General features: G+C 42.7%; 1 protein-coding gene across 1 annotated transcript in view; it reads left to right on the top strand.

The window, feature by feature from the left end:
- Positions 1-20,905, top strand: part of Sepsecs (Sep (O-phosphoserine) tRNA:Sec (selenocysteine) tRNA synthase) — a 33,493-nt gene extending 12,588 nt beyond the window's left edge. Inside the window, exons 7-11 of the mRNA XM_052734928.1 lie at positions 1,969-2,098; positions 2,233-2,324; positions 10,840-10,933; positions 12,858-12,948; positions 16,610-20,905. Coding sequence (XP_052590888.1) covers positions 1,969-2,098; positions 2,233-2,324; positions 10,840-10,933; positions 12,858-12,948; positions 16,610-16,916 — 714 coding nt within the window. The 3' untranslated portion in view covers positions 16,917-20,905. The remainder of the gene's footprint in view (positions 1-1,968; positions 2,099-2,232; positions 2,325-10,839; positions 10,934-12,857; positions 12,949-16,609) is intronic.
- Positions 20,906-27,241: the final 6,336 nt, after the last annotated feature.

Below are 27,241 nucleotides of genomic sequence, written 5' to 3'. Positions count from 1 at the left end.
GTCTCAAGAAGTACACTTGTGCTTCTATTTACTGAAATGCCTAATTTGAGATGTTAGGACAGGTTAATAGAGAGGCACATAGTAGAGCTATGAAAATGTGTGGGATTGACTGTTTAGAATGGAGTGTGAAGTTCCAAAGTGTGGGAAGCAGCGACTTCACTTGTTAAGAATTGGAGCAAAGTGGGTGTTACTGCTTCTTAGCCACATGCCTGATTGTTATTTCATTCAGTAGATTTTCTGAGTTCCCAGTAGTGTGTGAGCTACCAAAATATGTGCTGGGGCCACAGTATTGCAGCCTAGTGCCCGTCAGCTAGATACTTCATTTTCTTCCTTAGTGGCAGCTCTCTGTTAGTGTGGGGAGTGCGGCCCTTGAACATTCCTGAGGTCTAGTCTTTTTTTGCACTGGAGTGTGCAGTCTTCGTGGTGAGAGGGTGGGTGTAGCAGTCTGGAGCACTGATTCTTCGTGCTCTCGTCCTCCCACTCCCAGGTCAGGTTCCTGTTCCTCTCCGAAAGCCGAGACAGGGTTTGTGGCCCCTTCTACCTGGTACCACTTGCTGTGCCTTGTCATCATCGTTTGTTCTGCTGCTGTTTATGCTGCTCCCTCTTCCTGGGGTGAGCTGGCTTTCCTTCCATTCCTGGTTTGCTAGGAAACAAGAATAAGGCTGAAACAGTCAGCTGATGGTCTCTGAGCAGTCCGTTCCCCTCCCTGGCTTCTGCTGCCTCTACCTGTTGCCTACATCTGGTCTGTCAGATTAGGCCGGCTGTCTGCGATTTCCATTCTCCCTGAGATACAGAAGTGGGGAGGAAGTGTGAAAATGAAGGTCAAGTGTGCTTATAATATTAATAGGACTGTAGATTGTGAATGCAGATTGAAAATCTGCAGCTGCAGATAAAGAAACGGTGGGAGTGGAAATGTAGATGGTATCTCCATTTTTAAGAGGAGGAAATTGCAGCACATTAGACAGAAGGTCATAGCTGTGTGGGACGGGAAACAGACCTTGGTTCCACATTTCTGGGAGGTCTGTGTTCAGCTCTGTGCTGGGATATTAGACTTCCATTTGAAGTTCATTTGCAGTGGAATGAGAGCACCTAAGATCACAATGTTAAGGAGTTATGGAAAAGCATTGATTGGGAACTGCCAGGAATGTACAGATGAAATTGCTATTGGTTGATGATAAACATAAAATTTGGCTTTTCTCTTTTGTGGTCAGAGCCATCATGGAAGCAGAGCTTGTTTAAAGGCTGGGCTTGGAGCTTTATGCCTGGCATGCACAGTGCCCTGGGGCAGTCTCCAGCACTGTAAACCAAACAGACAAACCTAAAAGAGAAAAAAGTCAGTAGATTGCCCTAAGTGTGGGAGAGAGGCACTTACTTTTCTAACTGCTTGGTTGGCACTGTGGGCAGATGTAGTTTATAGATTATGGTGCTAGTATTTAAAACTCTAATCCCCGTAGACCTTATTGTCAAATAAAAGTCACAGGTGTGGCCATGGGAGAAGTGCTTTGTCTCTTACTCGGTTTTGGACAAAAAGCTGTTGCAGAGGAGTTCCCTCTTACAGTGATAATGAAACCCCACCTGCTTCATGGAGGTTATGAGTTCAGTGGTCGGTCTGTGCAAGCCACCGTGCCCTGCAGGGTGCCTGCGGGTGGTGTGCTTATAGATAGTGAGCACCGCCCAAAGCTGTGCTGCAAAGCTGTGCTGCAGTTCTGTTAACCTGCACTTGGACTGCTACAAAGACAATTACAGCCCTTCACCTGCTTTTGAAGGAAGGTCTATGCACTGTTTTAGGGGTACTCATTTTTACTTTTTAATTAAGGTAAAATTAGTGTTTGTAAATGTGGGAATGAAATTAAATTGTATGTATCATTTTGTACAACATCATTTTTTGTTGTGACCTTTACTTGTTAATAGTAGTTGTTGTCTGTCCTAGCGTGACGAACATGTGACTTACATGTTATTTGATTCTAGGGGGATCGGGTTGGTAGAATCGACGTTTTCGTTCAGAGCTTGGACAAAAATTTCATGGTTCCAGTAGGTGGTGCTATAATTGCTGGCTTTAATGATTCCTTCATTCAGGAAATCAGCAAGATGTATCCAGGTAAACAGATAATTTGTTTTTCGGAAAATAGCTAATGGACAAAAGTGCATGTGCATATAGCCTGCTGTGATGAATTAATTTCCGGAGCCTCCCCCGTCAGTCCTCCTTCATGTGCCCTGTCCATCTGTTTCCAGGAAGAGCGTCAGCGTCGCCGTCCTTAGACGTCCTTATCACCTTGTTGTCACTTGGCTGCAATGGCTACAAGAAGCTGTTAAAGGAAAGAAAGGTGAGTCTCCTCCCTGTTGAGTGTGGCTGTTCTAGCCTGTATATCATCTTTTTCATCTCTGATTTGTGCTATAGAAGCTGATCATCCTGTCTGTCCTCTAGACATGCTGAGGAATAGTTCAGATGCCTTACTTTACTATTAGTAGTTCTTATTTAGAAACATCTGTATTGGGAATTATTTGTTCATTTATCACCTAAAGGTAGAGTGGGACTCGCCTCTTATGTTACTAATTTTTATTAAATGGTTTTCTTTTGTGGTCATGTGCATGTGCTATGGAGCATGTGTGGAGGTCGGGGACAATCTGGGAGCAGGGATTGAACTCAGGTCCTCAGGAGTGAGAGCAGGTGCCTTGCCTTTTACCTGTTTTGCACTCTTACCAGCTCTGCTTTTTTTTTTTTTAAGGACAAGGTCTTGCTGTGTGGCCCTGACTGGCCTGGAATTTGCTTATGTATACAAGGCAGGCCTCAAACAGTGGGCAGTTCTCCTGCCTCTGCTTCCTGAGTGTTAGGACTATAGGTATCCATACCACTTCTGGCACAGAAGCTCTTGAAAGACTAATGGAAAAGTTTTCTTTTGAGTGGTTTGGAAACCTGAAGGCTTTTTGTGGTGTGAAGGGCAGCTAGTCCCAGGTGGGAAAACCAGTAGGAGTCAGCCACCTTCTTATACTAAAATAATAAACCCCTCTATCGTTGCTGAAATGCTGGACTCATGACTTATGTTGGCTTTGAAAATAATAAGTGATAAGCTTCGTGGTGTGGGTCTGTTATCGTTGCAGCTACTCAGGAGACTGAGGCAGGAGGATCACTGGAGCCCAGGAATTTGTGGCCACATAGTGAGACCCAGTCTTTTAAAACAGACTAACATAGAAAAGCTTCATTCAGGACAGTTCCATAATTGTTGATGTGTCAGGTCAGATTAAAGAGTTTATCCATCTCCTATATAGGAATGCTAGAGGCTCCTGGCATGGAATTTGTGTCTTTATAGCTTTATGGCACCAACTGGCAATTGTAATCCTTTGGGTGTACTTCACATATTTTAAAGCATGGACGTAACTATTATCACAGATACTCTAGCAGTCTTACTCCTCAAATAGATTTGATGTTTAACATTTTGTGGCATTTTACTCCAATCTTTCTTTCCCTATTAATTTAATCCATGGAAAAGTAGTTTACTTTTTAAATTGTGAGAATGTTTCTTAAGATTTACATGTACATTCATTAGAGAAATGCAGATTAAAACCACAGTGATCAGCCATTACACACTTACTAGAAATGGCTAGTGCAAAAACAAAAACACAACTAAAACAACAAAAGCCTGACAGCACTGAGTCCTGTCAAAGACCTGAAGCAGGGCGAACCCTTAGACACCGCTGCGAGGAGTGTAAAATGCAGCACAGCTTTGGTGGGTGTTGGTGGGGGTGGGGGTGGGTTTGAGACAGGGTTTCTCTGTGTAGTTTTGGTGTCTGTCCTGGATCTCACTCTGTAGACCAGGCTGGCCTCGAACTCCCAGAGATCCGCCTGGCTCTGCCTCCTGAGTGCTGGGATTAAAGGCGTGAGCCACCACCGCCCGACGCAACACAGCTTTGGAACATACTGTGGCAACTTCCTAAAAGTTAGACACGACTCACACAGAGCAGCTCTTCTGCTTCTCGCTGTTTGCTCAAGAGTGAAAGCTTGAGTTAGTATAAAAATCTGTAGCTGAGTGCTTATCATGATTTAGTTCATAAAAAATTGTCCAAACCAGAAGCAAGTGTCCATCATTTGATGGACAGAGGAACACACTGGTGCATCTATCCTTAGCAGTAGACAGATCCAACTACAGATACAACAAACGGTGACCTAAGTGCAAATAATAAATGACATCATCCTGACTCTGAAGACTCACGAGGTCTTCATCTGTATGCCACCTTGGAAGAGGTAGGTGAGACAGGGACAGAAAACAGATTAGTTCTGGAGGCTAGGGTGGGGAGGTACCTTTCTGGGGTGGTGAGATGTCTTACAGTTATGTCTTTAGTTGAAGTGGTTTTGTGGCTGTTCAAAATTCAGAGATGTGAGCATTTGGAAAGTGGACACTTGAAGTTTTACCATGTATAAATTGTACTTTGCTAAACCAGACAACAAACTTTTTTTTTTAAGATTTATTTATTCATGTATTTTATATATACACCAGAATAAAGAATCTGATCCCATTACAGATGGTTGTGAGCCACCATGTGGTTGCTGGGAATTGAACTCAGGACCTCTGGAAGAGCAATTAATGCTCTTTCTTTACCGCTGAGCCATCTCTCCAGCCCGACAACAAACTTTTATATGGTAGGGATAAAGCTATAGTTTTATACTTCATGAAAGTAGTCACTGTTATAGATTGTCACAGCTACGGAAAGACAAGTCTTTAGAGAACCTTATTCATATAATCAGGACCCTAAGGTGATGGGTTCCTGCTTGTGGGGTTGGAGGACAACTTTCAGGAGTTGGTTCTCACCTTGCACTGTGAGCTTCAGGGATTGAACTAGGTTGTCAGGCTTGTGTAGCCTGCTAGGCCATGTCGCTGGTCCTCTGCTAGGTTCATTATGTCCGTTCTTTGATGTAGTATTCATCAAGTTCATGTGTAGGGATTGTCTCCATTTCTCGTATGAAATTGTGATCTGGGAAGATGAGCTTGCTCAAGGACTGGCTGGCCACTTTGAAGTCCCAGCACTGTGCCGTTGAAGGCTGAGTGAGTGCTGCTCAGACCCCGTGTGTCTGCCTTCCCACTGCCTTCCCACGTTTGCAGTCCCTCCTGCAGAACGGAGGGAGTCATCGGTCCTTTGCTAGGCGTTTGAGCCCTAAAGATGATGACTGATCCTAAGACCCTCCCATTCTATCTAGTGGAGGCATTTAAAACCCCAGAGGCTCTCAAATGCACTAATTGATTTTATTTAAAATTCTTTGTATAGAATTACTTAGAACAAAGCCTGTCTAATGGAGTAATTTCCAGAATACTAAAATGCTGGTCTGAGAACTCTGACATTGTTCTTTAGTGTCTTCACCCAGTAGGTCTTCTTGCTGAAAATGTGGATGTCCTCCATAACTACAATTGCGTATATGTAGCATAAATTTTTTTATTGGATTTGGTGCAGAAATGTAGCCTTTTTTGTCTAAATGGACTTCTCTCTGCTGTGAACATTTCATCATGGTAGTTTATTGGTTCAGCTGTGGAGAAGCTGAGGCAAAGCTATTTTGTGCCAGCCAGAGCTATTTATAAACCATCACTGAGAGCGTCTTTTTATGTTATTGCTGTTATGTGAACTAAAAAAAGGAGTGTTAAAGGAAAACTTGGGCTTGCTTTTTCTTCTGTGCCCTTATTCCCCACAATGGTATTTTTAGAGGTTATTTCTTCCAGCTCTCTCTTCAGAAAAGGCTTACCTTTGTCATATAGAGGAGACGAGAACTCAGCTTGAAGCCATTCCTTTCCTCAGGCTTCCGTTGTGGAGGGGAAAGGATCAGAGAGTGGAACTTGGTGTGTGAAGTGAGCCTCTGCCCTTAGCCCCTTCCTGATCGTGCATCTGCTGCATAGAGGGAGGAATGACCGGCAGTTTCACGAAGAGGACTTGAAGAAGAGAGGTCAAAATACCCGCGACTCTTTCTTTGAGGGTTTTTTTTTTTTTTTTTTAATGCAAAAAGAAAGATCAGCCTTAGAAGTTTGTCCTCACTTCTGCCTTGCTTCCAGAGAGGCGATTATTCTGCCCAGCTCTCCTTATAGAAGAATGCTTTGCTGACCAGGGTGGCAGACAGTCATTTAGTGTTGCAAGTATCTGCTGAGTTGGACAAGTACAGAAGAGGAATGTAGTAGAATGGCTGTCCTGGGGCTAGAACCGTGTTCGAGAAGAACACTAGATTTGTAACTTTGGTGGCTTATGACAGAGGTAAATTTGGAAGAAGTAGTACATTTGTGCCCTAAATGGAATTATTGAATCTCTTGCCAATGTCCAATTTGGGGCCTGGATGTGAGGCTTCAGCACTGGAAAGCAGTGTTTTTGCCACTGAGGCAAGCCTTGTTGAATGTGAATGGTCCTTGGTGGCAGCCGCAGTGGGGACCACAGTATTCAGTACCATTTCCTCTTGTGGACGTCTGTGTGTGTGGGTATATATCCATGCTGTTGTCCATCTCCCCATGCTTTAGTATTCAGTACCATTTCCTCCTGTGGACGTCTGTGTGTGTGGGTATATATCCATGCTGTTGTCCATCTCCCCATGCTTTAGTATTCAGTACCATTTCCTCCTGTGGACGTCTGTGTGTGTGGGTATATATCCATGCTGTTGTCCATCTCCTCATGCTTTAGTATTCAGTACCATTTCCTCCTGTGGACGTCTGTGTGTGTGGGTATATATCCATGCTGTTGTCCATCTCCCCATGCTTTAGTATTCGGTACCATTTCCTCCTGTGGACGTCTGTGTGTGTGGGTATATATCCATGCTGTTGTCCATCTCCCCATGCTTCGGTTCCTTTACTCTCTGAGACAGACATGGAACACCATTTTCTCCTACCCCATCACATGATGCAGCTTGTTTCACAGACATAGCCTAAGACATTTTCTTGGCAGTTTGAACTGTGCACATCTGGATTCTAGTGAGGGTTAGTCTGAATGTTGGGTTTCATGACTGCAGATCATTTTGCAATCCAAAGACCATACAAAAGATAATTCTTAATATAATTCAGCTCCTTTTCCATTAAAAGTATAAGGTTTTGTGTTTTTATTCCAGAAATATAGCTGACATTAGCATTCAGGTATACAGTTCCGTTTATCTGTAGTAAGAGTCTTTTAAAATTAAGTTAAATACAGCACAAAGGACATAGAAAATCAATATTATTTCATTTCTTGTAAGTAAGATCTTTCTATACACATTTGCTTGGGCTGCTTATAAATTTCTCCCGTTACAGAAGTATTTTATAATAACTGTCAGTTATAGATTTAACTGTAGCAGAAAATAGTACAAGTTCTGTAGCATCTTCATGCATCAGGTAAAAACTGCTTCGCTCAGTGTTAGTGTAGGATCGCTATGCAGTCTCCTGAAAGATGCCTTTAAAGTGTGGTGGTAGTAATAGGACATTTAGTACTCTACTGCGTGGACTGTGTACAGTTTGATATACTGCACTTGAGGTATTAGTTTACCTATTACAACCTCTACATTCAGTAAAGAGTCTGTAAGTATTTGTTGTTGAACATGAACTTCATTTGAAAATAATTTTTAAAAATTGAGTTACTTTAACACTAATGATACATGAGATTTAGTTACCTTATGATTATAACATAAAAATTTCTCTCCCTATGTTACTTACAGTTAAAACTGAATTCGGGCTAGGGGTAGAGACATGTACCTGTAATCCCAGTACTCAGAAGGGCAAGGGCAAGGCAGTGTAGGCTTCATGGTGAGACCAGGTCTTAACAAATAAATCTGAACCTCTAAATTTTGCTGGCATTAGCCAGTGATTGATAGAGCTGGTTGAAAGTACTTTATTTTAATGGATTAGAATTGAATATGCACAAATTCAATTTTCTGATCACCATATATGCATGGTTACATTTGCAGGTACCCTCTAGGTAACTTTTCAGAAAAAGTTAACTCAGGTACAAATTAAGTACTCATTAGGTTCCACTCTACAGATGTGACAGCCACACTAGACAGAAGGTTATTTTAAATTTGGCTTCAGCACTGAAGTGCATAAACTGAAGAACTCCGTTTCTTTAATATATCCTTAATAATAAATGAAAGGCGAAGGTAGCCTTGTTGCTATGGGGACATAGGAATCCATAAAGGGCATTTCCTGGCTTTGGCTTATTGAGAGTTTGGAAGTGTTAGACCTACTGATGAAAGTTGGGATTTTAGTAAATAGTATACATAACGAGACTTTAGCATCTCATATCTATGTGGAAATAAGGGACTGTTTTTTTTTTTGTTGTTGTTGTTGTTGTTTGTTTTTTTCGAGACAGGGTTTCTCTGTGTAGCTTTGTGCCTTTCCTGGAACTCGCTTTGGAGACCAGGCTGGCCTCGAACTCACAGAGATCCGCCTGCCTCTGCCTCCCAAGTGCTGGGATTAAAGGCGTGGACTGTTTTTTAAAAAGTGCAGAGCATGCAAAATTAGCAACTTGTGTACTTTGTTGTAGATGAAAATACACATACAACCCATGAATTCTATTTTGGGGACCGATGCAGTAGGAAGAGAGCATGAATTGTTTCAATTGCCGTACACTTCTTGGTGTTTTTACTTCCGTTTGATTCTTTTTTCTTTTTTTTGCTTTTTTTTTTTTTTTAACCGGAGCTGAGGACTGAACCCAGGGCCTTGCGCTTGCTAGGCAGGCGCTCTATCACTGAGCTAAATCCCCAACCCCTCCATTTGATTCTTACATGTGCTACTTTTTGAAGGAGTATGAGAACATTGGTTTGAGGATGAGCTGGTAAAATCTTTGTACAAAATGTCCAGAAATGATAACTTTCCACATAACTTTTCCATCCCATTTCTGAAAATGACCACAGTTGTCTTAAATATTTTTCAATTTTTATTCAAATTATGTTTAATTATAGTTTTAATGAAGTTCTAAATAACACAGGAAAAAAGATGTAAACAGAAACATTTTTGTGATAACCTTTTGGCAGTCTATATAAAGTAGAATACTGATCTTTCAATACTAAGCAGATTTTTGGGGGTTGTATATGACAATTGTTGGTGTCATTATCAAGCATAGCTTGCACATGGAGTGTATTTTGAGATACAGGCAAATATTGAATGTTAATAAATGTGATCAGAAAAAATAGTCTATTAAAAATATTAGTTGCTAGATGAGTTACTGCTCTACACAGCTCTGAAAATGTAGGTGCTGTTGAAAGTAAACTAAAGAATAGAAAGACTTGAAAATAAGGACTGAAGAGATGCTCTTCCAGAGGACCTGGGTTCAATTCCAAGTACTTCCATGGCAGCTCACAATCATCTGAAACTTCAGTTTTAGGGGTTTCAGCAGCCTCCTCTGGTCTCCACAGGCACCAGGCATACAGGCACACACTCAGGCAAAACACCCATGTACAACATTGTAAAAAATATTTGAAAATAATTTATATTTTCAAGAGCTTATGATCATGATTATGTATATTATATAAAATATATTTATATATAATAAATATACATATAAATATATATTTATTATATATATTTATGACAAAAGGATGTCTTATCATATCTAACAGATAAAAATTGTGTTTTTTTTTACTTTTTGGTTATGAAAAGAACTAATTTAGTGATCTAATATTTCATGATTCTGACATGCTAAGAATTGTTCTTATAAAATATCCTAAAATTTAAGAATGGTTATTAATATAACATTTTAGGTAAGAATATAAAATATATATATATTGTTAGCAAGGGTTAAGGCCTTTGTAGCTGTAAGGAAACTGGACAGCATTCTCCCTCCTCTCTCAGTCTTTCTCTGGTACCGGATAGAGTTGCTCATCTATGGACTTTAGACTTGAAAAGCTGCTCTGAGAGAGCTGCCTTAGGGAGAAAGCAGCAGCTTTTGTGGCCTTTGAACTCGAGAAGTGTCGTTTCCTCTGTTAGCCTTGGTGTCTCTTTAGAATTTATGTTTGACCATGGATGGAGGTCAGTCCAACTACAGATAGACTTGAGTAGGTTTTCACTTTTGCACCTTTTCAAAAGCAGGAGCAGAAGAAAGTAACTTTTCAGTTTAAATAACTGCTGACTCAGTTATTCTGCTTTGTCTATAGTGTGACATTTTAGACTTAGAAACATTTATTACGTTTTCTGCTATTGGCAAAGTAACACAAGTTTTAGTTTTAGGTATTGTAGTCTTTGAATTGAGTTAAGAGAATTGTTAATTTTAGCTGTGTGTACCTTAAACAGTAGATTTGGGGCTAGGGATAGAGCTGACAGGTAGAGCACATAACCTAGCACACACAAGGCCCCTAGTTTGCCCTGGGGATGTACACATGAGTGCAGACACACAGGCAGTACACTTTTTAAACTTGCACTTACTGTGTAACTTGTATACTAAATGGATACATCTTAGCATTGAAGAGAGGGAGCATTATGGTGTGGAGGAACCTCTGTGTAGAACAGTGCAGAGGACTGAAGAGTTGGAAGAGAAGCCATCTGCTGTGCTGGTGTTGTGTCCAGAAATGGATGGCTGTTGGGTAGAGGGCGTGCTCTTGCCAGATGTGTCAGTATATGTTTAAATCCCAGCTGTTGGGAAGCTAAGGCTGGAGGAGCAGAAGTTTCCTCTAGCCTGGGTAACATAACAGTATGCTCCCTTCCCATCAGTAGTTCTCCAGTATTAACGCTGAAAGCCCAAGGGGGGCTGGCCTGCCTTTCCCCAGTCTGCTGTTTGCAGGGGCGCTGACTCTCACTGCACTCTGGCAAAGGAGAGACGTGGGAATAACATACAGTTCATACCAGTCAGAGTTCGTAACAAGGTTACAAAAGTTGTATTTATTTGACACTTGGTTTATTTGATATTTTGTTATTTCAGGAAATGTTTGTATATTTGTCCACCCAACTGAAGAAATTGGCAGAGACCTACGATGAAAGACTGCTACAGACACCTCACAACCCTATATCTTTAGGTAACTTTTTTCTTAATAAAAGAGAATATTTCTGAGATGTTCTTAGGAGGAAGTTATTTATAGAAACAGTGAACTTGTTCTGATTATGCTGATATTTCTAAATCCATCCCAGTATTAACTGATAACTTGAAGTTTACTTAGCCTTTAGAAATGGTGTAATGTTTATCTAAGGTAAAACCTATCTAGTGAGCCGGGCGGTGGTGGCGCACACCTTTAATCCCAGCATTCGGGAGGCAGAGCCAGGCGGATATCTGTGAGTTTGAGACCAGTCTGGGCTACCAAGTGAGTTCCAGGAAAGGCGCAAAGCTACACAGAGAAACTCTGTCTCGAAAAACCAAAAAAAAAAAAAACCTATCTAGTGAAGGAATCAGAGTCCACAGGAAATATAATGAACGTACAGATCGTAATTAGGGCTTGCTTCTCATAATGGAAATTGCTCCATTGACAAAGCACCAGCATAGCGTTTTTAGTGCCTGTGCTTATTTCCTCAGCCTCTGCCTGCTGTGGAGAGCTGGGTCATGAATTGATCTGCTGATTTCCGCCCTGATAGTCCTGCCACGTAGTTCAGGGACTGGTGAAGTGAATGTAGTGGGCTAGAGGGATGACCGTGGTTAAGAATGCTCTTCCAGAGGGTTTGAGTTCCTTTCTCAGCTCTGAAAAGGTCAGCTCATAACTGCCTTTAACTCCAGCTCTAGAGAATCCAACACCCTCTCTGGCTTTTGAAGCACCTAAGCATACATGCACATGCCCATAAACAAACCTAAATAAAAAGTATTTCAAAAAGTGAATAATTGACTTTTACATATGACAATTATTTTGTATTTTATATTTTACAATTAGTTTGTGAATGTATGAAGTACAGTATGTTTTATATTTTCCATCCAGTTGAGGAAAGTGAATCATTTATAACTGCAGCCTTTTTGAAATGTGCATTCATGGAGACCATGTGGACACCAACACCTAATACAAAGTCCCTAATCCTTTGCCCACAGAGCAGGTGGGCACATCACCTCTACCTTGTTTTAGTTGCCAATCCCTTTTCCCTATCTCTAAGATAGAGATAATAATCTATCATGCAAAATTGCTTACGAATGGTTGAGACAGTTGTCTTAGGGTTTCAGTTGCTGCAACGAACACCATGGCCAGAAAGCAAGTTGAGGAGGAGATGGCTTATTTGGCTTACACTTCGACATTGCTGTTCATCAGTCAAGGAAGTCAGGGCAGGAACTCAAACAGGGCAGGATCCTGGAGGCAGGAGCTGATGCAGAGGCCATGGAGGGGAGCTGCTTTCTTGTAGAACCCAGGATCAGCGGCCCAGGGAGGGCACCACCCACCATGGGCTAGGCATTCCCCCATTGATCACTAATTGAGAAAATGTCTTACAGCTGGATCTCATGGAGGCATTTCCTCAATTGAGGCTCCTTCCCTGCTGATGACTCTAGCTTGTATCAGGTTGACACACAAAACAATGTACAATAATGTTTGTAAAGTGTCTAGCTTGGCAAGCCAGTCTTCAATAAATGATGGCTATGGCAGTGGTGGGGTACCAAGGATGCAGTTTACTATGAGGTTTCACAGTGGCGATTACACATTTGTGTATGCAGAAGTTGATCTTGGTCTTATATGTACTGAGATACACATATAATATTTATATTGTTTAACTTCTTCCAACTTGGTTGGATTTAGTTAGCAGCTCCAGTGATCATAGTGATATGGAAATTTTGTCCATGATTTGTGAACCTATTTGCTTAAAATTATGTTTGTCTGATATGGAAACAACCCTTGCTATAATTTATCAAGTACACTAAAGTGCTGTTAATCTACAGAACAATGAATGAAAGTAGTTTCTTTATCATTATTTGTCTTGAGTGGTTTTTGTAATCCAAAAGCTTGTTGAATTGTTTTTGTTTTTGTTTTCTCCTAGCTATGACACTTAGGACACTAGATGGACATCATGACAAAGCTGTCACTCAACTTGGCTCAATGCTTTTTACCAGACAAGTTTCTGGAGCCAGGTGAGTAGATTTAAGAGATGAATTTATTTGTTTTTGATGTCACCTCTAGGACACGGTATGTGTCTGTCTGTCTCTCAGCCAGCAGGGACATCTGTACTTTATAATCTGTTTTGGTTTCATCCTATGTTTTTTCTAATGGATTTTTCAAAACTTTTGTAATCTTAATAACTTTGAAGCCCTACTTCCTAAATTTTAAGAACTTGAAAGTTCTAATGGAAGGTACTGTTTATATGCATGCCAACAAGTTAAAGCCCAATGATATGAATGTTTTCCAAGACAATGATGCCAGTTTTGACCTTAGTGCCTTCTGGGTTTGGTGTTTGGCTCTCTGATGATTCCAGTTTCTTGGCTTTTCCTTCTTCAGCTCTTCTTGTCCTTTTCTATCCTGTGTGGTGATTTGGTGAGATAAATATTCTTTTGTCTGACTCCTTAGCCCCAGCCCACACCACATAATGCGTTTCAGGTTTTATTGCAATGAAAGCGCTTATGTTGGCTTTTCTTTTTAAAAAAAGTTTAATCAAGGACTTCTCATCAGTAGCCCTTCACTATATACTGAGCCATGCCTGAGAATTCACTGTGGCCAGAGAGCAAGAAGGTAATGGACTGTGAGGCTGTTAACACCCACCTGGACTGTGTGGTCAGAACTCTGGAAGCCAGGAGTCTTGTTTGCTGTAGTGCCTCTCTGGGTGCCTTGTTGTTGTTGCAGCTGTTGCAGCTGCTGCAGCTGCTGCAGTTTTAGGGATCTAGGGCCCAAGGCATGCGTGCATGGTACACACCTGACCACCGATGCATCCCCAACTCTCCTTTTATTTTCAGACAGGCTACCACTAAGTTTCCAGGCTGAACTTGAACTTACTCAGGCCCAATCAGGCGTAGAACTTGCAAGCCTCCTGTCTTGCAAGGCCCAGCTTCTGTGTAGATTTTTATCTTAATTCTTCCTTAGATGATCTTCAGTATTGTCATATTATACTAGTAGACCAGAAATAAGTAATCTTTGCTATCAATTTCAAGTGGAAAAGTTGCTTTTAAAAAACAAGTGTTTATTTAGCTTTTACTCCAGGTCATAGTCCATCATTGAGGGGAGTCAGGGTAGCAACTGAAGCGGGAACTGAAGTAGTAACCATTGAGGAAAGATGCTTTATGGCTCATTCATTCACCTGTGTTTAGCTTCCTTTCTTAAATAGTCCAGGACCACCTGCCTAGGGATAGTACTGCCCACAGTGAGCTGGGCCCTCCTACATTAATTAGCAATCATGATACTATCCCATAGATAAGCCTAGAGGCCAATCTGATCTGAGGTTTTCTCTTCCAGTTGACTTTAGGTTGTGTTAGGTTGACAATAAAAACTAACTAGCGGTGGTGGCACACGCCTTTAGTCCCAGCACTCGGGAGGCAGAGCCAGGAGGATCTCTGTGAGTTCGAGGCCAGCTTGGGCTACCAAGTGAGTTCCAGGAAAGGCGCAAAGCTACACAGAGAAACCCTGTCTCGAAAAACCAAAAACAAACAAACAAACAAACAAAAAACTAACCAGAACATTAAACTAAGAGAATTATGCCTTTCTTGACCAAGAGTTATCTTACAGGTGTACTTTCTGCTCATATGTATGTGGGCATCAAAATCAGCTATTTTACATTAGAGAAAAATGATGTATTTTGCTTTAAATGCTTTCCATCACATCTTTTTTTTTTTTTTTTTTTTGATTTTTCAAGACAGGGTTTCTCTGTGTAGCTTTGCGCCTTTCCTGGAACTCACTTGGTAGCCCAGGCTGACCTCGAACTCACAGAGATCCGCCTGGCTCTGCCTCCCGAGTGCTGGGATTAAAGGTGAGCGCCACCACCGCCCGGCTTTCCATCACATCTTTATGAAAGCATTTTACTCTGACTACCTCTCTTAGTCAGTGTTCTATTGCTGTGAAGAGACACTATGACCATGACAGTTCTTACAAAGGAAGGCATTTAATTTGGGCTTGCTTACAGTTTCAGAGGTTTAGTCCATTTTCATCATGGTGACAGACAGGCAGACATAGTGCTGGAGAAGGAGCCAAGAGTTCTACATCCGGCTCTTCAGGCAGCAGAAAGAGAAGAGAGCCACTGGGCCTGGCTTGGGCTTCTGAAACCTCAAAAATCCATCCCCAGTGACATACTTTCTCCTGCAAGGCTGCACCCACCCTTAATAAGACCAGACCTCCTAATCCTTCTAAGTAAATTCTTCTAAGTAGTGTCACTTTCTGATGACAAGCATTCAAATATATGAGCCTGTGGGGACCATTCTTATTCGAACCACTTGCAGAGGATGAAGTGCCTGTGTTAAAGGACTTAGTTTTCATTTGTGCTTTGATTGGATCTTCTTGGAGCTGGAGTCATAGGCAGGTTGTGAGTTAGCTGATGTGGATGCTGGTAATGAAATTTGGATACTCTGAGTCTTCTGCAAGAAGAGTATGAATTCTTAACCACTGAGCTGTCCCTCTGGCTCCATTGTTTTGTTTTGAGCTAGTGTCTTGTTATGTACCCTGGCTGGCCTCAGGATCCTCCTGTCTCTCTTCCAGTGTTAACCACAGCTGGCTAAATGACAGCTTGTTCAAAGAAAAAAATCTTAGATCAATTGAGCTTTTAACTTGAGAAACTGTATGCTGTATAGTTTTGATGCTTTTAAAATGGTTTTGTTAAGAGGCCTCTATTTGTCTTTATGTGTGGGTTGATCTTAATTGGTTCTCTCTCCCTCCCTCCCTCCCTCTCTTTTTCTTTTTTGGTTTATTGAGACAGTTTCTTCGCAAAATAGCCCTGGCTGTCCTGGAACTCACTCTGTAGACCAGGCTGGCCTCCAACTCACAGAGATCACCTTGCCTCTGCCTCCTGAGTGCTGGGATTAAAGCTGTGTGCGCCACCACCTCCTGGCCTTTAATTAGTTTCTTTGTTGTTTGTTTGTTTTTTTTTTTTTTTTGGTTTTTCGAGACAGGGTTTCTCTGTGTAGTTTTGCGCCTTTCCTGGAACTCACTTGGTAGTCCAGGCTGGCCTCGAACTCACAGAGATCCGCCTGGCTCTGCCTCCCGAGTGCTGGGATTAAAGGCGTGCGCCACCACCGCCTTTAATTAGTTTCTTAAAAAGTAAAAGATTAGAAATCTGCTTGTGTCTAAGGATGCAATGGAAGTCAACCTCAAATAATGCATATGCTATTGGTGGGCTGTTGCTGTTTGCCGACCTCCACCCACTGAAGCAGTTACACAGTTCCTAGATCTCACTGTGAGCTCTTTCACTACACAGTGCTGGTTGCATGATCGGAATTCTCATTTGTTGATGGTGAGGTAGCAATAAACCAAAGCAGTTTGGCTTACACAGTTGAAGTCAGATTCTAGATTTGGCACAAACTAAATTTCTTATTACTTGTTACTTCTTTGAAGAAGATGTGAAAATAGTGGAATTCCTTGAGCTTCTTGCTATCTATTATAGAAGGTGAGTAAATGGTCATTACTAGGCAGGACTTTTCAGTTGTATTTTACACTTTCATTTTAAGCTGACCGTTTGTTTGTGTAGGTCATGATTTGTGCTGTTTCTGAGCTTCTTAATCGGAGGTTATGTGGCTCAGTGAGATAGGTGCCTTGTTTTTGGGTGGCATTTATTAACATCACCAGACATATCAGGTTGATAAATCTTTTCCCTTTCAGGGCTGTGCCTCTTGGATCTGTGCAAACTGTGAGTGGCCATACTTTCCAAGGCTTCATGTCCCACACAGATAATTACCCTTGTGCTTACCTCAATGCGGCGGCAGCCATCGGGATGAAGACACAGGATGTGGACTTGTTCATAAAGAGACTTGAGAAGTGCTTAAACACAATAAGAAAAGAACAACAAAAAGCAAGTGTTGTGTCTGGAGTTGACGATTGTAACAGAGCCGGAGATGTGGACGTTGAGGAAATGGCTTTGAAACTAGATAGTGTGCTTGGTGACAAGGACCAGCCACCTTCTTCATGACACAGGTGGTTTTTGTTGTTTTTTTGCTACAGTTCATACAAGCACTTTAAAGGATATATGTAAAGTTTTTGAATTGAGAATTTGTAGAGAATGTTCCGTCCAGGAAGAGAATGGTCTGAGGGTAGCCATTGGTGATTGCTTTTTTTTTATCCTTAGAATACCTCAGTCCTTATGATTCTTAACAGGTTATAACATGCAGTTGCAGTTAATGTTTTCTGATTGTTATATTACTTAAGCAACACAATTCAGATGATTCTTACTAATATAAACTGTAAAGTTACATGTAATTCTCATTGAAATACAGAGTGCTTCTTCCTAGCCATTCTCCAGCATTCAAAGATTTCTTTTTTTCTGATCATACAGAGTTGAGAAGGATATTTCTAGTGCTGCTGAATCCTAGGTGTTTGTTTAGCTGTCTCTATGCCAATAAAGGGAGTCCTTAAGGAAGCAGAGCTAAGACATAGCTTACTGTAAACTTCAGGGCAGTTGTTCTCACTGGACTGGCTTGATTATACACAAGCAACATGGAAAGACCCCAAGTGGATGCCAGTGACCTTAACTGGTAGAAGTCAAAGGTTCTGCTCAACATCTTACCTACTGCCCAACACATGGTTTCCACAGAAGAATTCTCCAAATGTCAGTAGTGCTGTGGGTCAAGGAAGTGAGCCCCTCAGCAAAGTTGCTTTATGCAGCAGCTTGGTCATGTGCTGCCTCATGGCATTGCTGTTCGTGGTGGGCTGCAGAGAAGTCAGTAGTGATGGCTCTCTAGGTTGGTTAAGTATGTGTCATGATGTTCACAGATAGATGAAATCAGCTAATTATACATTTTTTTTAGACCATAGCTCAGTGAATGTGATTGCATATCAAAAAAAAAAAAAAAAAAGCTCTGTGAATGTTACCAATTCTGCATAGAGGCTCTTGGGTAACAACCAGAATCATTAGTTCTAAATAAGTTGTTATAAATCATTTTATATAATACCTGCTCATTTTTCCATTTGGGCAACTGAAAACTATTCCCCAACTGTCTTGACTTTAAGCAGCCTTTGTGAACTGACTAGTTCACTCAGGGATTGTGCACAGCCACCATCAGGACCAGCTAATATGCCTGGCTTTGAACATGTTCTTGCTAAGGAGGTCAGAATTATACAGTACAGCAAATCTATGTTTTATATATGGGCAGAAAGAGAATATATAAGTTTATAATACTCTCTGTGTGTGTGTGTGTGTGTGTGTGTGTGTATGTGTGTGTCTGAAATTCCAGGCCCAATAGCTCTTACAGTGATTTTTGTTAATTTAAAACAAACAGAGTGGGGAATTAGTGAAGCCTCCTGAAAACACCACCATGCCAAAGTTGTATTTCTCAGACCTGCTCTGTAGAGTGTCATTCCACCCAAGACAAGACATGGGCAAAGTGGTCCATGGAGAAACAGTATAGGGAAATGCCTTTGTAAATATGCTTAGTGTATTAAGTGCTGCAAGAGGATTCCTTTAGTAAAGGTTGGCCTGCTTTTCCAAAGAGGAGCCAGCTCTCTGAAGTGAAACACTCATTGCTGTCTCCTCCATCAGACTCTTCCAACACAATGGGCCAAATGCATTGACCTCTGGATTCTATTGCTTGTATTAGTTGGCACTGAGCTGTGTGTGAAAAGGGGTCTTTCTTGTGTGCTATCTTAGAGGGTTTATCAAGGTGAGTTCAGCCAGATGCTGAGTGTGAAAATTGGACTGTGTGAGCCACTGATGCCCGTAGAAGTCAAGGCTGGCTGGCTGGCTGGCTGGAGATAAAGAACTCATTTGGAGATGTCTAGGTGATTCCTAAGTACATTCTATACTCTGTGGACCAGACCAGACACTGACATGACTCTTAAGTAGCTACAGTGACTCATTACACGGGAGCAAATCCTGGATTGAAAAGGTATGTGCTCTTTCCTTGGTGGATTCGGGACTGCACTGTAGACCTGAGGAAGCTACAGAAGCCCAGTCTCCAGGAGCCACGAGGGTCAGATGCTGCTGCTGCTGCCGGCGGAAATGCTGGCAGTGCAACTTCCTACGCATTAGGCCAAATGGTTTTCTAGAACAACTCATCTATGTGGTGTGATCATCAGTTTGCTTAAGAAAGGCCAGAGTCCAGAGACTGAGGATGCTTCCTCATCTGCCGAGTATCAGCAGTTCTTGGGCTTCAGCTGCTGAATGGATAATAATTCTAATTGAAGATAAATGACATGAGCTCACATGTGAATGATAGATACGGTATAACAGTTATTCCTGGTGCATAAAATCTGCTGCAGTTTTGGTTTTTAACCCCTTCCTTTTTAAGTAGTTTTAAATTCCAGCTCTGTTCCTCCTGACTCCAAGCTTGACCCTAAAGTCACAGAACTCAGTTTTCTAAAAGAAGAAAACAGTTACTTGCCATCATGCTTGCCTCCCCCCGAACCCTGTATAACTTACCTAGTTCCCTCATATGCACATGCCTATGTTAAAAGACTATATCCAAGTGTCTGCTGTGAGGCACTTAGACCGCTTGGGTGCTTCGTGATCTGCCTTTGTTGCCCTCAGACTGTGCCCCAGCTCCTCTGTGAATAAGGCCGTAAGGTAGATTTTGGAGATTGGCGTTTAGAGTCACTGGGCTGGAGTAGTCTGCAGAGAAGAGAACCGAGTCACAGAATGATTGGTCACTAATGCGGCTTACTCACACTGCAGGGAGAAGTCTCTGCTGATGTGTTCTCACTGTCGGGAAAGATGTAAGACAAATCTCGCGCCCCCCCCCCCCCCATGTAAACGCAAAGAACCTTTATTTCAAGCTCCAGAGCTTGGTCCCTCTGTCCCACACAGCAGTGAGAGCAGAGAGCCGTAAGACAAATCTTAAATGGTCTTATAAATAAAAAACCTGGAGCCAGGTACTGGGTGAAAACTGAGAGATCAGAGGAATAGAACAAGCCACAGCCACCAGCTGTTACCTCACAAACTCCATGAATCCTCTGACTGAAATCCTCAGCCTCAAAGAGAGCCATTTCCTGTATACGCACACCGATATACCTTTCTGTGCCCTGCCATCTTACTTCCTCTCTCCGCCCAGCTACATCATTTCCTCTTTCTGTCCATCTCTATCACTTCCTGTCTGTCTGTACAGACCTACAGACCTCCATGGTTAACTAGTGCTGGGATTAAAGGCATATGCCACCATGCCTGGCTGTGTTCCCACTGTGGCCTTGAACTCACAGAGATCTGAATGAATCTCTGCCTCCCGAATGCTAGAATTAAAGGCATGTGCTACCATTGCCTGACCTCTATGTTTAATATAGTGGCTGGCTTTTTCCTTTGATCCCCAGATAAGCTTTTTGGGGTGCACTGATGAGATTGACCTTATATTGAGTTGAAAAACACTTGATTGGCCTTATGTTGAGTTTTATATGTGTAGAAGTTGGTTAATTTCATAATCTCTGAATAATTTGGAAAGAGCCAATAAGACATGTTAGTAACAGAAGTGTGTGTGTGTGTGTGTGTGTGTGTGTGTGTGTGTGTGTGTGTGTGTGTGTGTGATCCAGACAGGTGTCTGTCTGTTGGTTCTGCTCTTTGGACAGCCTTAGTCCACAGGTCTGACTTGCTGCCTCCTTTAGTAAATTGCCTTACATTTTACTTTCATTTGGCCTCATGGTCTATGTGATAAGATAATGATTTTACAGCTAATGAATATGTCTTTGTAATTTATCTGCTAATATTCTGCAGTTCAAGCTAAGGCCTTGGACAAAGCCAGACTGTTTATACCACCTAAGTGATGCCACCAAGAGCTTTTGGAGAAAGGTGAAAGAAGGTTGAGTTAACTGTGTAACTGAGGGGGTTGGGCCTGGATTGGAGCTATGAGACTGTGGTGCGGACCTGTGTATTACCAAAAGGGAGAAACACTTCCACAAATATTTTTGGTATAGACTGTTTAAAAATGAAAATAAATTGTATAATTTATTACATGAAATAAATTTTTAATAAATCACTGACAGTGCCTTTATATTATTTCACTGAAGCATTACTCCAGGTAAAATCTGAAAGTACAAATAACCTGTACTCAATTCTTGCCCTCTTTTTAATTCCAACATCATTATAAGCTTGCCCAGAAGTCAGCAGGAAAAGTCTGGCTTGGGGTAGGAATCGTGTCATGGCTGTTGACTGTAGAAGGTTGGCACTTAACAGTATCAATCAAAGGCCGACAAGATGGCCCAGTGGGCAAAGGCACTTGCCACCCAGCCTTACAGCCCTAGTGACTCGCATGACGGAAAGAAAGAACTGACTTCTGCAAGTTGTCTTCTGGCCACATACACACACAATCACGCATGTACACACACAAAAACTGATAAATTTTAAGAACTCATTTATTTGAAAGAGATTCCTATCAACTTCAGATTTTATTGTTGACCTGTGTTTTTTTTTTTTTTTTTTTAAATTATGTACTTTCCATGAATTGGGAGTTTAAGTCTCCCTGTTACTTCCCTGTGAACTTATGACATAACCTGCCCAAATCTTGGTAACATCAGAAGTGGAATGGAGACCACCCTAGAGACTGAGGATCAATGGATAATAAATGCAAATAATATTAATAAATGTTTCAGGGCCTGAAACAGCTTGAACTGTAAGTAAATACCAACATTCTGGATGAAGCTATATTGTATTAAATTGTGCTAGATTTAAATGAAAATATTCTGAGGTGGGTTATTGGGGAATTTTACCCATTCTCTAGTGGGAAATCCAAAAAACGAATTTGATTTTAGATGACTTTTGGTCATCTATTTTGGTTTTTAATGAGTTTCCTTTGGTTTTGCAGTTACATCTGAGAACTAGAAAACATATTAAGGTCTACTGACTATTTTTTGCACCAGAGTTACATATTATAACCCAGGGAAGACTGTAGTTGTCTGTTTTGTTTTTTTTTTTTTTACTCTTTGGGGGGGTCCCACCACCCAGCTCCCAAACAAATCACATACAGAGGCTTATTATTAGTTATAAAAGTCCAGCCTTAGCTTGACTTGTTTCTAGCCATCTTTTCTGAAATTATCCCATGTACCCTGCCTCTAGGCTTTATCTTTATCCTGTATACCTTTCTTTTTTTTTTTTTTTTTTTTTTTGGTTTTTTGAGACAGGGTTTCTCTGTGTAGCTTTGCGCCTTTCCTGGGACTCACTTGGTAGCCCAGGCTGGCCTCGAACTCACAGAGATCCACCTGGCTCTGCCTCCCGAGTGCTGGGATTAAAGGCGTGCGCCACCACCGCCCGGCCTGTATACCTTTCTTTACCTCTTACTCCATGGCTTGCTATGTAGCTGGGTGGCTGGCTCCTGCAATCCTCCTCTTTCTCTTGCTCCTAGATCTTTTTTCTCTCTTTTTCTCCTTCTATTTATTCTCTCTGCCTGCCAGCCCTGCCCATCCTTTCTCCTGCCTTGCTATTGGCTGTTGAGCTCTTTATTAGACCAATCAGATGTTTTAGACAAGCAAAGTAGCACAGCTTCACAGAGTTAAGCAAATGCAACATAAAAGAATGCAACACGGGGTTGGGGATTTAGCTCAGTGGTTGAGCACTAAGGCCCTGGGTTCGGTCCTCAGCTCTGAAAAAAAAAAAAAGAATGCAACACATCTTTGCATCACTAAACAAATGTTCCACAACATAAACAAATGTAACATCTTTTTTTTTTTTGGTTTTTTCGAGACAGGGTTTCTCTGTGTAGCTTTGCGCCTTTTCCTGGAACTCACTTGGTAGCCTAGGCTGGCCTCGAACTCACAGAGATCCGCCTGGCTCTGCCTCCCGAGGGCTGGGATTAAAGGCGTGCGCCACCACCGCCCGGCCAAATGTAACATCTTAAAATAATATTCTACAACAGGAGACAGTCAGAGCAAGTTCATGTCCTGGTGACTTCTGCAGAGATGTGTTTTGGTAGAGGCAGCAGGCTTGTGCAGTACAGCCGGCCTGTTCCTATATGACCTCACTGTGGAAGCAGTTGGACATGGTTCCTACACTTACACCTGCACAAGCCTTTCTGGACCCAACTCTAGCACATATTTTTTGGATACATAGTAGTTCTTTTAAGGCAATTCTTGGATCTTTCTTCTCAAAATATGCTCACCCTCAGCCTTCCCACTCAGTTATTCACACTCCTTCCCACTGTGTAGGCCAAAAGTGTGGGAGCTAACCTTGACTGTCTCAAATTCTATAATTGCATCAAGAAGTCATGTAAAGTTGGGCATGGTCGCATATTCCTGCAATCCTGGTAATCAGGAGACTGAGACAGGAGTATTGCGAATTGAAGACCACCCTGGGCAACAAAGTTATGTGACTCTGCCAGTCAGTCAAATAAATATGTAATAGTCATATTGTAGCTACTTAAAAATTCCCCCGGAATCAAGCCTATGTCCTCCGTCACAGGTTTGTGTGTTGATAATGTGTTCCCCAATATATCGTGCCCTCTAATAAACTTGTCTGGGGTCGGAGAACAGAACAGCCACTAGACAGACATAGAGGTCAGAAAATGGTGGAACTCACACCTCTAATCCTAGCATTCCAGAGGCAGAGATCCGTTTGGATCTCTGTGAGTTCTAAGCCACACTGGAAACAGCCAGGCATGGTGGCACACACCTTTGATCCCAGGAAGGGATGGCAGGAAGCAGAAAGGTATATAAGGCATGAGGACCAGGAACTAACCTGGTTAAGCTTTTAGGCTTTTGAGCAGCAGTTCAGCTGAGATCCATTTGGATGAGGACTCAGAAGCTTCCAGTCTGAGGAAACAGGATCAGCTGAGGAATTGGTGAGGTGAGGTGACTGTGGTTTGTTCTGTTTCTCTGATCTTCCAGTGTTGACCCCAGTACCTGGCTCCAGGTTTGTTTTTATTAATAAGACCTTCTAAGATTCACGTTACAGGTTTGAACTGTCTGGGTTTCCTTATGTTGTTATAGGATCTACTTCCTGCTCTCCTAAAGAGACTTCTTCCTTGACTCTGCTCTACAGTCTTCACAGTACAATAGCCAGCCTGTGTGACCCTTTAGAAGCATACTGTGTCACAGCTCAGGCTTTTGCAGCAATTCCCTGTATGATTTAGAGAGTCAGCCTAAGTACCCACTGTCCACAGAGACCCTACCACATCTAACCATCCTGTCCCCATCCCTCCATCTTTCTAACTCTCTCCCGCTTTGTCCGTGTCACTGTCCAGCCAGACTGGTCAGCTTGCTGCTGTTCAGTCCCCCAGAACGCCTTGCCTCAGAGCTTTGCCTCTGGCTCCTCTCTTTGCCTGGGACTGTCAACCCAGGCTCCTGGTTAACTCACTTTCCTCATGGTTTTATTAAATCCACTTCTCGGAGAGAAGTCATAGGAGCTTCTAAGAGCTATAGCTGTCTTCTCTCCCTTGTCTTCAAGTGTATGGATCCTGTGTTGGTGTCCTGCAAGCTACCTGGAGTTCTGTGTATGGCAGATTCTGATTCAGTAGGTCGGGGCTTGTGCTGTGTGTAGCCCAAACTTGTGATAGCTCTCCTAGTGGTCCTCGCCTGTTGGTCATGCCTCACGCTGAGGAGCAGAGGTCTAACACAGCATGTAATTTACAGGTTTGTGAAAGCCTGTTTTCCTCTATGCCCCTGGCCAGGCCATCAGTCCCACCAGAACAACGTTCTCGTCACTCATATTCTAAGCACCTGAGCAGCAGCTGCCACACGACATTCAGCTATTTATTGTATAAAAGATTGAAGAGAGATTAAATATTTATGCAGCTGTGAATCCCATCTTGTCTGATTGAAACTCTCCAGTAGTCCCATCTCTAATACATTCCAGAATCTTTCCTGGAGGTGCAGATGCAGGGGTCCTTCTCGGCTCTCCTTGTGCAAGGGGAGCCTCACACCCTCTCCCCTCACCTGACCAGCCTCCTTGCTGTTACAAGATCGGCTTTAGCCTGTCAAATCAAAGTCACAGTCATCAGCCAGTGTCTGAAGATGGCAGTGCCACAAGGCCACCGCTGCTGTGTCTTCTCACAGGCGGCAGCAGACTTTGCCTGGGGACTTCCACCTGGCTGGTAAGCACACCATATCAGTCTAGTGATTGCTCTGCTTGGCCTGCTCGCTCTCCTCTCCTCCTCTCCTCTCCCTCCCCCCTTCCTCCCTCACTCCCTCTCTCTTCAATCTTGCTCCCCTCTCCTCTCTCAACAGGCATTGCTCCCCAGTAAACCTTTTCTAGCATGGCCAGCCGCCTCACCATCTCCTGGGGTGTGACCTACAGTACTGTGGGCTCCACTCTTCTGCTTGCCTTTCTTGTCCTTCTTCTTTGCTCTAAACCAACCCTAGGGTACACCACTTACAGTATTCAGATATTGCTAATCTATATAGTTCTTTAGCTGAATGAATCTCATTTGGTAGTCACTGCAGACATGACAGTGTGTGTGTGTGTGGGGGGGGGTACACTCACTTGTGTGCATGTGTGCAAGTCAGAGATTGACTTTGGATCTCTTTATCTCTCTCTCCCCTATGTTTTGAGACAGGGCCTCTCACTGAATCTGTAACTTGCTATTTTGACTGGACTGGTTGGCCGGGAAGCCCTTGGTGTTCTTGCCTATCCCCCTGCCTCAGTGCTGCCATGCCCCGTTTTTATGTGGCTTCTGGGGATCCGAACTCAGGTCCTCATGCTTGCACAGCAAACACCATACCCACTGAGCCACCTCCCATCCCCTAGACTGGCTTCATTTTGTAAGTTATGATTTTAAAATCCCAACTGCTGTTTTTAAACTTGTGTCCAAGACTTGAGATTTAGCACATTTTTAATAAGTGACCCATAGACGCTGAATGAATGGTAAATCATCCAATGAAGAATCTCCAGAAAGACGACTTTCTGTCATGGTCAAATAATGACTACAAAGTGAGAGATCATCTTCAGCCTTACCCTGCCACAAATGACAAAGTGGCCTGGTTAAGTTTTATTGTCAGCTTGTACACCTTTAATTGTAGAATTGCCTCCATCAGATTGGCATGTGGCCATTTCTGTGAGGAGCTGTCTTGAGAGATGATTGATGTTGGAGGGCCCAGGCCACTGTGGGTAGCACCATCCCTAGGCGGGTGGGCCTGGGCTGTCTTAGAAGGTTAGCAGAGAGTGAGCAAGTAGCCACCATTCCTCTATAGTTTTTACCCCAGTTCCTGCCCTGTCTGCCCTGCATGACAGACTGTGGTCTGAAAGTGGAAGATGAAATAAACTCTTCCTCTGCATTGCTTTAGGTCAGAGTGTTTGATCACCACAGCAGAAAAGCAAACTGGAACACTGGCCGACCTGACCTTCCGTAAGCTAACTTTTGACTCCTCTGAAAGGATAACAAGACCTCCTGGGACTGCGATAAACATCCAGTGAAATTGTATGTGTGTGAAGTAGCCAGGGAGGATGGATATGTAGCCCTTGGTCGGATGGTAGCTGTTACTGAATGGTTGTTAACACAACACACCGAAATGGAAAAGCTCTTTAATGAAATGGCGTCGGAAATGGGCTTTATGCAGTGCAGCTGTGTTGGCTTGGCATTTATCACATCCTATCTGTCCCAATAAATCGGAGACTGCAGCTATGGGAGAAGAGCCCCAGTCTCGGAGCTGGCCTTCCTCCCGCTTCTTGCCTCCTGCTGCTGGATTCTCCTCTTTGTCTTCTGGCATTTTTGTGCTGTTAGAAACACAGATGCCTCCGGAAATAGCTAACTGTTTACCCTTATCAGTTAAGGACTGCTTAGTTGGGGAGAGTTTATCAGATGTTCCTGAAGAATAGGCTTTTTGAAAAGTAAAAAAAAACCCAAACTTTAGTATAGAAACTTTGGATCTACCAGCAAGCCGTCCAGTGCTTCCCATTCAGAGTGCCCACCAGCACGTCCTAGCCATGTGCTGGGCATTTACCAAGTCCCATTTTGTTTCACTGGCCCCACTAGCCACACCTCTCTGGTTTGTGGGTGAGGCTCATAGCCCCACCCAGACAGCCCCAAATGAGAGACTAGTGCCCACCCTCTACATACTGGAGGTTGAACCTGGGGCCTTGTGCTGCTGAGCAAGTGCTGAATTACTGAGCTATCCCAGCCCTCTTGTTATTTTGAGGCAGGGTCTTGCTAAGTTGCCCAGGCTGGACTTGAACTCATTCTGTACTCGAAGAGGGCCTTGAATTTGGATCCATGCTCCTGGATATTAGTAGAAGTTCAATGCCAACTCTCTTAAAAGAACCTCCCCTGTAGGCTTTTAAGGTGGGGTGGCAACAGTCGTCCTAGCTACAGAGATCACCTTTACACTGAAGTGGACGGGAGGTGAATGGAGCTGTGTCAGGCTTCCTGAGCAGTGGAACGTGTACATCTTCAA

This window comes from Peromyscus californicus, unplaced genomic scaffold (genome assembly GCF_007827085.1).
Source record: "Peromyscus californicus insignis strain IS unplaced genomic scaffold, ASM782708v3 Scaffold_13__1_contigs__length_99412109, whole genome shotgun sequence".
In the NCBI taxonomy this organism is placed as follows: Eukaryota; Metazoa; Chordata; class Mammalia; order Rodentia; family Cricetidae; genus Peromyscus; species Peromyscus californicus.
Note: the sequence above shows the minus strand (reverse complement) of the source record. Positions and strands in the feature narration are given on the sequence as shown.